This window comes from Helicoverpa armigera, chromosome 21 (assembly GCF_030705265.1).
Source record: "Helicoverpa armigera isolate CAAS_96S chromosome 21, ASM3070526v1, whole genome shotgun sequence".
NCBI classification, from domain to species: Eukaryota; Metazoa; Arthropoda; class Insecta; order Lepidoptera; family Noctuidae; genus Helicoverpa; species Helicoverpa armigera.
This window is the reverse complement of record NC_087140.1, coordinates 2,740,109-2,752,645: the sequence shown is the minus strand read 5'-3', so window position 1 is coordinate 2,752,645 and position 12,537 is coordinate 2,740,109. Positions and strand designations below refer to the sequence as shown.

The 12,537-nt window shown below is 34.3% G+C and overlaps 1 protein-coding gene across 1 annotated transcript in view; it reads right to left on the bottom strand.

The window, feature by feature from the left end:
- Positions 1–12,537, bottom strand: part of LOC110382702 (uncharacterized) — a 73,269-nt gene that overhangs the window by 6,397 nt on the left and 54,335 nt on the right. The window contains exons 2-4 of the mRNA XM_049848972.2: positions 6,054–6,645; positions 5,116–5,238; positions 537–735 (exon numbers count right to left, since the gene is read on the bottom strand). Coding sequence (XP_049704929.2) covers positions 537–735; positions 5,116–5,238; positions 6,054–6,573 — 842 coding nt within the window. The 5' untranslated portion in view covers positions 6,574–6,645. The remainder of the gene's footprint in view (positions 1–536; positions 736–5,115; positions 5,239–6,053; positions 6,646–12,537) is intronic.

The window sequence follows — 12,537 nt, the reverse complement described above, 5'->3', positions numbered from 1 at the left end:
TGGCGCGATCCACACTGGCGGATTTTCTGCTGGGTTTTTTCGAGCGATATCGTCAGTATACACTTGACTTTGTTCCTTCAAAAATCAGCTAACTTAAAAGTGTTGTGACAACAGTTCCTCATTCCTAATAGAAATCCACATCATCTTATTTATTAAACTTTATTTACTTATTTAATAATTTTTGTACAAAAAGTACAATGGCGGACTCAACGCCTTAGGCGCTCTCTACCAATTTACCTTTGGGTGGTGGGGAAAACGCATTGTCATCTTCTTTAAATAAAACGAATCTATCTAACTTCGAATATTTAACTTCAACAAGTATTGTTGACCGAAGCTATCTAATTAAGCATTGCCACCCAACGTGGCAACGCTGCCAGCCTCTTGGGTACCCCCTGGTGGGAAGCGATGAGGAGCTTTTTGATGCAATTTTATAATTATTATTATTGTTTTAAGTTTTTATATGTTTATTTTAAGTTTTGTTTAAATATGTGTAATTAAATATTATTGCCATAAAAAAAAATCAAATCTATCCTTACCGTGACATATCCACATTGCCCAACTCGTTCACATCATTGCTATCCCCGTACATGCTATCCTGAGGATAGGCGAAGGTCCCAGTCTGACTCGTCTCATAGCCCATGATGTCTTTATTGTCAGCATTGTAGCCAACCTGGTCATCTACGTTCGCAGGGGGATAGCTGGCTTGGGATGATGATGCTGATATTGTGGATAGACCTGGAAGATGGAAATTTGGGGGTTAGAATTGATTAAAATCTGAAGAAAGATGAAGCCCCTAAGTTCAGCGATAGCAGAACGGACAGTTTTTTTAAAACATGCTCTGCATTTTCATGTTCAATTTTCAATAATTTTATTTGCCCGCGGCTTCGCTCCCGTCAACTGACTTCTCTACTTTACCCATTTTTTTTTCATAAGAACCTTCTGACAATAACAAACACAACAAAAAAGAATTAGCCAAATTGGTCCAGGCGTTGTTGAGTTATGCGCTTACCAACACATTTTGCGATTTATTTTTATATTATAGATTTTACTTACATAGATATTTACAATACATATTACAATATATTTCAAAACTATCCTAGTAAAATAAACAACAATTTTTAATGTAAAGCGTTGTTTTATGAAAAACTGATGTTTATGTTATCAGCGAATTTAGGCATCAAATATTTTTTGCTTTGTTTTTCCTAAAGGTAAGATAAAAACGATTAAAATTAAGTCTGCAAAACTTATACACCTATAAATGTTAGGCAATTTGTTTTCAAAATATTTTTATTTTTGATTGTACGTAATAATTTAGTTTGTAAATATAGTATGAGAAGTAGAATAGTAAGTTTGCATATAAATGTATTTTCAAACTCAATTTAATTATCTGCAACATTTTGAGTCGTCGCGTCGTCAAACACAAACAAGACACCATAACAGATATTGATGGCACCTTAAAACCGATTTTACAACTTCTATGGCTTAACAGCCTGTTTGAAGATCAACGGGCACTTTTGTTTCATAGCCAAACGGTAAAAAGTCAACATTTTATATGGTACTAACTTCTGACTGCGGTTTTCCCTATGTCAAAAGCGTCAGGATCGCTGTCACACATCACCGATCCTCTCGAAATACATATAGAGAGTCATCGTCATCATCATCATCAGCCTATCGCAGTCCACTGCTGGACATAGGCCTCTCCAAGTGCACGCCACTGAGGTCGATTTTCGGCATACGTATAGAGAGTATTGCTACCTAATTGCTACCAGCTATGATTAGTTGCTACCAATTGCTACCCTCGTGGTTTTGAAGATATTCAGCATCTAATATCAGGATGCCAATAGCCATTCTGATATCAGAATGGAGGTCACTTTTCAAAGTGTGAAGAAACGGCGCAAAAGTATTGAGTTTTTTTTCACCCAGAGTTGCTACCTAATTCACACACACACACATCCATTTCGTGGATAAGAAGGTATTAAAAAATCTTTTTATCTGAGTGTGTTAAATAGTTCCTAAGGGACGCGGGTAAAACCGCTAGCAAAAGTTGGTTGTGGCATGAAATTAAGTTCCAGAAGAAAAGGTAATCCTACAATTACAATTTTGACTGCAGGTACAATATTTTTGTACTCCCCTGGACACAGGTGTCTTATAAAACGGGGGAGTTTTAATTTGTTTAGAAAAGCTTCCTCCAACGCTTCTGACGTCATTGCATAATTACGTTAAACTAGTTGTTGCCCGCGGTTGTTCTTTGCTAGCCTGATCACAGCTTTGTTTGTATTATTTCTTAGTAACTGCTCCGTATTTTTAACCCCCGACGCAAAAACGACGGGGTGTTATAAGTTTGACGTGTCTGTGTGTGTATGTGTGTGTGTGTGTGTGTGTGTGTGTATGTGGCATCGTAGCTCCCAAACGGATGATCCGATTGTAATGCGGTTTTTTTTGTTTAAAAGGTATGTCAGTCGGGAGTGTTCTTAGCTATGTTTGGTGGAAATCGGTTCAGGTCTTCAAGGTCATCAGCTCGTTTGCTAGATGTGATAGGAATGTTACACGCTCAGTTTACTTGCAAGTATATGTGGGATCTGAAATTTGAAACACTAATGTCTTTTGGAACCACTGAGCTGGTCTGCTGTTAGGGCACGAAGGTAGGAGACGTAACCCTGAACTGCCTTTTAGTAAACCCATCGAGTTTGGGCTCGTTGAATTTGTCTTGACGAGTTCTCTTCATGTTTCTGATTGACGAGAACCTGATGCTGGAAATGGGATGTGGAGGATGAAACCCTGGAATGCCGGAATTAAACTGATAAACCGATTTATATTTTTACTGAAAATCTAGAATGTCCAAAGGTTAATCATTATTGTTTCTCAATCTGTGCAATTCTCCCAGAGCCAGTTTGTCATGAGGATTGTTAAACAGCTTCCTTTGGCCGAAATCGCACATAGCGACCCCATCTTAAGATAAAATAAATTAAATGAAAAATTAAGGAGCTCCTTTAAAAAGCATGAAATAAAATTAAATTATAAATTTAAAAAAACCCCCGACTCAAAAAAAGTACGCAATAATTATGACAAAAGGTTAAAAACGCTAAACCCTATAAAAAGCAAAAAATTTTTTAACACTACGTAAACTAAATTTTGACGTGTCGGGGGACCGCTTTTTACCTTCATAAATAATTACATAAATCAAATGATACCTACCTAATTACAACATTCGTTTAAAAAAAACGTATCTAAAGTAATGAATTAGAGCGGTCCCCCGACACGACAAAATTTAGTTTACGTAGTGTTAAAAAATTTTTTGCTTTTTATAGGGTTTAGCGTTTTTAACCTTTTGTCATAATTATTGTGTTGTTTGGTTTTAAAGAAAGCTTGAATTATATATCTTGTTTAGTAACTTTTCTGACGAACTGAATAAAATACCGATAGAAATAACCTCAATAGATGAATATAAATATTGAATTTGGGATTTACGACACCAAAAAGATTGGTTCCAATGCAAGGTTGGAAATGAAGTAGGTTTCACAAAAGTTCTCGCTTCGCAAAAAGTTGTCGTTTAACACGTTCGCGTGAGCAATCTCATTTTTAAATGTTGGTACTGTGGCGCACCTTTTTCGCACACAAAATTAAACCAAGTCTTAAGACGTCCCGCCGTTATACGTAGTCTTATAATCTGTGTTATGTGGCGCAACGTTATTTCACGTCCGACGTCTATAAACTTTGTCGCCACCACAAAGGTCTGACATGGTCCGTCAAAATAAATATGACAATCTAGAGGCCGTCGTACGACGTTGGGCCTTTTCATACTTATATCAATACGACGTTGTAAGACGTTGCTTACGCGAACGTGTTAACCAATCCATTACATAAACGACTGTGTGTGTTAAATTAGCCCTGAATGCCTTATTTTTAAACAAGAAATTGGAAATTCATAAAACAATAACAACGCTATAAAATGGGACTCATAATTACTCTGTCACCCTGTGGTAAAAAGTTATCTAGACAAGAGCATAATGAAAACCCTTAGATAGAAGGAAGGTACAAAGCCTACGCTGGCTTTGACAAAAACCGGGTCACATTATTTAAACATACCCAATACATTTAACCTTTCAGTACCCGAATGACAATAGACTATACCCACAGAGGAAGGAAAGATAGCTGAGATGCCATAAGCAAGGTAGGTCAAGCGCTTTCTTCTAGGTCATATTCATACGGTGGGCATGACTAAATTGATCAGTTACAAGAGAACTACATATAAAGGGTTCTTAGAGATATCTGTCAATGATTTTTGGTATTCCAAAAGTAGTCGGCTCCAAAGAAGGCATATAGGGGCGAAGACAGTAACGTTCCTCGTACCCCGAACACCCGCATTTTGGCGCGCTACTTTCTTAGGAGATTTTCCGTTATGACATCTCCGCTAGTCATTTGTTCTCCATGACTATACTACATACTGAGGTCGTTTTAACAGAATTGCTTTTCATTTTACAGGTTTTGTTCAATGGTATAAAAGCGTCCTAGTTTGAGACAGTCTGTATTGACTTTTGAACTTTCTTTATTACTTTTCTTTGAGTCCACAAAAAGAGCTTTATTGAGTCGTGACCTTATTTTGTTGGATTATAGTTGACACTTTTATTCTGTTTTTCAAAAAGGTTTGTAAATAATTTATTGTATTATTTTTGATTTGATTACTACATCGTAGCGTAAGTATAGTATTTTCTTACGTGATGTAGTTTAGACTTTCATTAATTACAGGTCCGAGATCTCATATACATTTATAAAGGGGGATACAAATACGCAAGTTTGCCTCAAGGCAAACTTGCGTATCTTTCTAGCAACATTCGCTAGATCTACGAAATAAAATACGAATCCCGTATTGAAGTTTAAGTTTTGAGTTTTTCAAAAAACGCTAAAATGATGACTTAAGAATATATAAGATTTTATCAACCACCCGTTTGGTTAATGTATTGACTTTTGTCATCAACATTTTATCACTTAAAGAATTCCCCAATCTTTTTACTTAAGTTGACTCCAATATTCCCAGTCGTCGATTAAACACTTGCTTAAGCTATCTGTCTCTAGTTATTATCTAAGTTAAGTTTCGAATTTAATACATTTGCTTACCTTTGCTGAGCATTTTTCCAAAACTCCCCAGTATGCTTGGCAGGAACATCGCAAATAGTATAGTTTTTATTAACACTTGTCCTCCTATAAGTATCGGTATGAAGAATTTGTTTAAGCCAAACGCTGTAAAGAAAAAAACCATCGTCATCATTTGTTATAATTTTAAACTATACAAGTTAAATCAGTAGCTGATCTACGACAGTGGTCGCTATGGGACTTTTATACTCTCTTTAAATGCTCCTTATTATCTCCTATATACCCTCCTTATATACTGTATCTGAGTTCTCCCTTATATTCGCTTTTACGCTACGATTTCAACAAGATTTCATCAATTGTCATTTTAATCTGAGTACATTTTATTTTTGAGAACATACAAGATTTAATACTAAAACTGATCATGAATAAGCTTTTGACATTTATGTTATTTAAGATTTTAATACAAGTCATAAAAATCTCAAAATAATTGTCATTAAGGGCGCAGTTAAAATATAAATGAGGGAGAAATGGGACATTTAGTGTAATTTACCGGGCATAAGATTGCGTACTGAGCTAAATTAAAACACGTTTATGGCGTAAAAAAATCTATTTATGTTGAAGTATTTTTGATTTATGTAATGATTTTGAATAAGAAATAAGCTCTTCTGAAAATTCTTCAGTATTGATTGGTAAAATTCATTTTTATATGAGTTAATCTAAGGTCCCGAATGAATCTTTTAATATTTAGGGTGACCTGGTGCTACCATAGGTATGATTATAATGCCTGATAACAATAATATCTGCATAATTCGTATTTTACAGCTACCTTAGACTGACAACTTTTTGTGGCCGATACCTGTTTGTTAAAATGTGCGCATACTGACGAAGAGTATGATAAAACTATCGACCGACTAAAAGTTTGCAGTCTGCTGAGGTCTTATACTTAATGAAATCATACTCACATTTTGCGGCCATCGGTAGATTAATCGACAGTATATGTGTATTGATGAAATTCTTAACTTTCTGATACATTCTGTATTCATAAGTGTATTTGCTAAACAACGCTCTGCCTTCCTCATCACTCCTTTTTGTAACATTTTCCGCGGCTTTAACTTCGACTCCATCAAAAATCTTAAACTTATCTTTACTTAAGGCTTTATCTAGTATATCTTCAACAGCCTTTTCTAAATAAACAACTGTTTTGTTTAAATTAAAGTGTTCATCAGTGAATGTGTTAAGTTGACCAACTATGTCGTCTACAAAGTTTACATAATTGTCTACATTTGATTCATGGTTACTACTACTATAACAACTATGGCAGTGAATAGAATCTACATTATTTTCTAAATTATCTGTTTTGGTTTTATCAGTATGACTTGGTTCTCCTTGACAGTGGGAAGTAAGGAGGAGCATGTATAATGCTAGGAGGTGGGGAAACCTCCATTTTGTTCTGCTATATCTTTGTTTTTCTAAAGTGTCCATTTTTGTGTGTTCGCTCAAACTTCATCACTTTCGTCCACGCTGGGAGGTTCTTGCGGTCATTTATCGGGATATCTGAAACAATCATAATTGTGTTATTCTTCATCAAACCTTATGCTTCTAAATTGTTTACTATATTCTATAAAATCTCTTCTGCTTTCTAACTGATACCTACTATAAAATCGAATGTTACATAAAGTATGTGTTTATTTGTTTCTTTAAATTCATCTTCTATTTTTTATGTTGAATATGAGAAGAAAACCTAGTTACTGATAACATTTTACCAGTTTTACAAGTAGGTTTAAGTAAAGGATGTAGAAAAAACTGTGGGAAAGAGCTATTATATTCGTATTCCTATAATTTATATTGTATGCCTATTAATCATTTCTATGATACGATGAGTGAAAGTCTGTCATGTTTTTTTTTTATATAAATAATGGTTTGGAAAATTCCCTTTAACAGTTTCTCACGTATTAATAAGAATAAGTGTTTTCTAATTTCAACATCGCTACGGAGACAATATGGGGAGAAATTCTCAACTATGCTTATTTAATTCAATACTAATAATTTTATGAAGCTGAAAAGTTGGTTTGTTTACCACACATTGTTTTTACTTGAACGTTTTAATCGAATGGTTCGATTTAGGAAATTTTCATTGCTAAATAGCCTATTTGTCGAAGAAAGGCTGAATCATACTTTTACCCAAAGCTACTTTAAAAAAATGTTTATTTGCTAATTCCATGAACGATACTTGACGTACTCAGATGAAAAAGTAGAACATAGAAGAATCGACTTTCATTGGCTGTTGGCAAAGGTTGAGCAGAAAATCTAAGTACTTTTTTGTATTTTTTGTCTTCAAGACTTTCTGGTTTATTTAATCTCAGGAATTGAAATAATGAATGACCATCTTTATCACTTAGATCATCCTAAATTTATAAGCAACGACAAATGCAATAGTTAGTATAAAATTATGATGTTACCTGAAGTTTGTATAGAATTCACACTATTGTTCGCTGCGGTATTTTAATTAAGTCTTCATGATTAATTACGAGAGTTCGTCATAGTTGTACAGGTGGTAATGTTATCTAAGTGTTCATCATATTGTTATTACCAGGTAATGAGGTAATTTGAGAGTTTATTTTTTAACTAGCTTCTGCCAGCGGTTTCACCCGCATCCCGTGGGAACCTCTGCACGAACCCGGATAAAAAGTAGCCTATAGCCTTTCTCGATAAATGGGCTATCTAACACCGAAAGAATTGTTCAAATCGGACCAGTAGTTCCTGAGATTAGCGCGTTCAAACAAACAAACAAACTCTTCAGCTTTATAATATTAGTATAGATAAACTGCTTGTTTGTCGATAATTATAAAACAACAGAAAATCAATGTGTCCCGCGTATATCTGCGCTCCGACATACAACGGATTAAGAGTAGGTTAGACATAACTTATAGTTTTTTTTGACTGAAATTGAATAAACTTACTAAACTACTTAGGAAAAAAATTTAGGCTTGACTATAGGGATAGAAAATTGATATTTTTGACCAGAGAGCATATTTTTCTTTCTAATTACTTTATAATAAAAGCAATGCTTACAAAAAGGCTGATTAACACACTTTAAATATTAACAAAATACAAACAGAACAAAATTGCTTTGTAGTACAAAACAATATTAATTGTGTAAAACTTCTATATGATAACACAGCTAGTTTTGATTTAGACTCAAAGTTTACACACGTATTTTCAGATAAATATATATTTAATTTAAGCTAAAACAAGCAAACAGTTTGAAGCATGGTGTATCGTGCACAAAAAGTTTGATTCAGCACGAAGCAGATTTGCTAAATTAATTGTTAACAAAAAAAGCTTTGAAAGTTAAACAAGTGAAATGTAAACAAAGAAATATTTTCGTAAATAAAATTAAATCAGGTGCCACTTAATAAGGCACAGAATCCACCAAAGTCGAGGGGTATCAGGTTAAAGAAACCCACTGACCGGTTGCCCAGGTTGAGCATCAACCCAGCTTTGGTTGAGAAGGCTGGCCTATCTGAATAGGCAGTCACTCTATGTAAAACACTAGTACCTATTGGACAAACTGATCATTACATTGTTGGAATTTTCCATCAATGTTGGGATCGGCTTTTCCGGCTACGTAATACTTCATGAATTCAGGTAGAGAATACACTACTGATTATTTTATTCTGTTTTATCACGGACTCGTAGAAAAGTAATCAGTCAAAAAGTCTGACATTTCAAGTTAATTCCAACATAATTGTAATATCATGTTCCTTTCAGTTAGATGGATGAAGAAAATTTCACGCCCGATGTTATGCATTCTGCTCTGAATTATTTAAATGTAATGTATGCATTGCTTTCAAAGATATTGTATTTCTGTTCCATTTGTTTGCTTTTCGTTTATTTCGAAATCTACATAATATAAGTTCATCGTTTGGTGAGATAATCTTTATGTACTAAGCTTTCGCTTTTACAGCAAAACACTTAAACCAATTTGGATGAGATGTGGATACTAATGGAATCCTGGATACTCGAGGTTTTTTATCATTTGAATAACTATTGGGTATTGGGCTCGATTCCAGGTCAGGCTAATGTAATAATATGTAATAGAACTAATGTATTTTTTCTTAATTATTATGTACCTATTTTCTAAATGTATCTTAGACACCAATGACTGAGTGAAAGTGAAGAAAAACAACTTGAAGAAACTTGAACTTTAAAATCTGAAATCACCAATCCATCTTGAGCAAGCGTGGTGTTTAACGTTCATTCCTTCTCTGTTTAAGAAGAGGCCTGTGCCATACAGTGGGATAGCAATAAAATAAAGTTGGTGAAATTGCAGAAAATTAGCAATGTCAAACATATTAAGGTACTAGCTTACGCCCGCGGCTTCGCCCGCGAGATCGGTTATATCGCGTTTCCAAGAGAATTCTTCAAAAGTCCGGATAAAAACTATCCTATGTTCTTTCTCAAGCTCAACTCTATCTCTGTACCAAATTTTATTAAAATCAGTCCAGTGGTTTAGACGTGAAAGCGTAACAGACAAACAGAGTTACTTTCGCATTTATAATATTAGTAGGGATAAAGGCTTGAAATATATTATTTTTCAAATTTTTTTGTGAAATAAAGAGTACTCTATTTAAATGGGATGTCTGACAATATTTGTTTGTTTATTTATTTGCATTGAGAAAGTCATGAAACTTGTCCAAATGTATCTACATATTATATTTTATTTATTCAACTGAAAAAAGTATCTCAAAAAGTTGTTCGAGCGAATATGTACTTCATAATTTATGAAAGCTCATATTCGTAGAAGTTTTATATTATTTTTTGTTGTAATGTTTTTTTGTACTAAATTCAATTTACAATACTCATAATTTGAAATAAGCAATAAAGATATGAGTATTTTTCAAGTGCAGTTACAATAATATGGAATACTAACTGTATATTAATGTTTCTCCGAGTTAAAAATAGCTATTACAAAAATATGTCCTTTCGGGATTTAGCTAGACTAGTTATCTGAGTACCGAATAAAAATTAGATCGGTTCAGTAGTTTTGTGAAAGCGAGACAATCAGACAGATATAGTGACATTAGCATTTACAATAAAAATAAAGATTTTTACCATATTTTTACTCTCTCTCAACTCGAATTTGTATCAAAGCTTAGCATTCATGCTCACGATCATAGAAAAAAACAAAAGAAAAAAATATATCACCCAAAACATATGAATGCCATTACACGAATTATTTACAATTCGAATGATCGATCATATGATTGGAAACATTCGTCGGATTCCAATATTTTCCGAATTTATAAGATCCAACTGAGCGCATTGAAAACAAAGGGAATCAGAGACGACCGCGGTGACATTAATATTGCTCTAACAAAGGAATCCTTTGCTTTTATTTTGAGGATATAAGGACGAAAATTTTGGGCGGGACTGTCTGTTATACTTCTTTGAATATTATCATTATGGTTTATCTATCTAACCTATGCCCAAAACCGGGGGAAGGTGCTTATCTCCCCAACGCACTCGGGCTAATTATCCCTTTGCAAGACTGGCATTCACATTTCTAGCTTACGTATAAATAAATATAAGAATATAGGATAGTCAGAAGCCAGTAAGTCTGACAACCAGTTTTACCCAGAGGTATTGTGTTACCCGGGTAACTGGGTTGAGGAGTTCAGATAGACAGTCGCTCCTTGTAAAACAGTGGTACTCAGCTGCATCTGGTTAGACTGGAAGCCAACCCCAACATAGTTGAGAAAAGGCTCGGGAGATGATGATTCCTAATTTTATAAACTAGTGTCACCATTTCTGGAATTGCGTTTTAATTCATATTTATGACCCTTATGTTTTCCCCAAAACATATTTTCTATTTTCTTTAGAAGCTCGCAGCTTTATTGTGAAAAATGTTTTTGCCATGACATGGCGATGGCAGCTTGGAGCATCGAACCAACTGGAGACGCTGTTGCCATGACTTTCCTTCTTTAAAAGATATTTACAGAACTGCCGGCCACATTCGATATACCTACATACTATCAACCAGTGATTATCTTTGACTCACTTTGAAAGTCTTCAGTCTCCAGCCCTTAAAAGTGTAAGCTGAATTTCCAATTTACTGTATTTAATTGCTTTACGGAGGAAGGAAAGATGGACGGTGATGCCATAAGGAATGTGGGTCAAGTAAGAGTGACCAAAACGATCAGTTACTATTAAAGTATCCAGGCGTTTGGGTTCCTTGAGATATCCTTCAAAGATTAGTATTGCTTGATTGGTATTTTTTTTTACTTTTTAATGATCCAATGAAGGCGTATGAGAGAATGCATGAGTGATCTTTCATTAATTGTAGTGTTGCCTCGCCCCGTGCGTTAATTGGCAGACTTTTCTCATTGTTTCATGCTTCTGACGGTTCCAGTGACTTAAATGATCTGAGCAATAAACGTATCGTTTCCTATGGATTGAAAGGAATGGCGTTTGAGCCATAAAACGAATAGTTGACAGGAAATTGGCGTTTTATTGATTTGAGGATAACTTTGTGATAGTTTTGGAATCTGTCATTGTTACGAGATGATAAAGATTTTGTTATTATTATTCGTTTGATTAGGTTTTTGCAGAATTTTCCTTTATTTGAACTATCATATTAATATAAACACGGATGTTAGGATGTTATTTTTTTTTATTTTACCATCCATCATCAGATGCAGACTTGATGATGACCACCAGGGAGGTACCCTATCAAACAAAAAATAATTTTGCAAATCGGTCCCTGACACTTCGAATAATCGGTGAACATAATAAAACAAACAAAAATAAAAGATTGACGAATTGAGAACCTCCTCTTTTTTGGGAAGTCGGTTAAAAACATACACCTTTTTAGCCATCGGTTAAAAGTGAGCAACAAAAATAACAACAAACAACTTCACACTAAATTCTCGATTTACATTCTGAATGTTATGTGTAATAAAAGAGGATTTTATAAAAATAAACATCAAACATGAACAGGCATTTAAAATCAAATGGTACTCTTAAATTTTACGATTATGTGGAAACATAACCACCGCATTGGCGTAGGAATTGTGGAAAATGTTGAAATGTTATTATTTACTAAACGTATTGAGATTTTCAGTCTGTATGAATAATTTTATTCGTTTACGCGATCTTCGAAGCTTAAAAATTTCTCACATTGCGTTTAACATGCCCAGTGCGGTGAGTATAGGCAAATCTAGATGGGTAGCAACAATTGTTTTTGTTACACAAGTAAACGAAGCCAATTGGGCTAGCAATGAAATATTTTTTTAAATCGGTCCAGTAATTCCTGAAATGCACGTTCAAACAAACAGATCAACTCTTCTGCTTTAAAATATCCATGGGAGAAAAAATAAGGGTAAGTTTATACCTAATATATTTACTATGTGAGGAATACTATGTATGGTAAGCATTGTTATAATA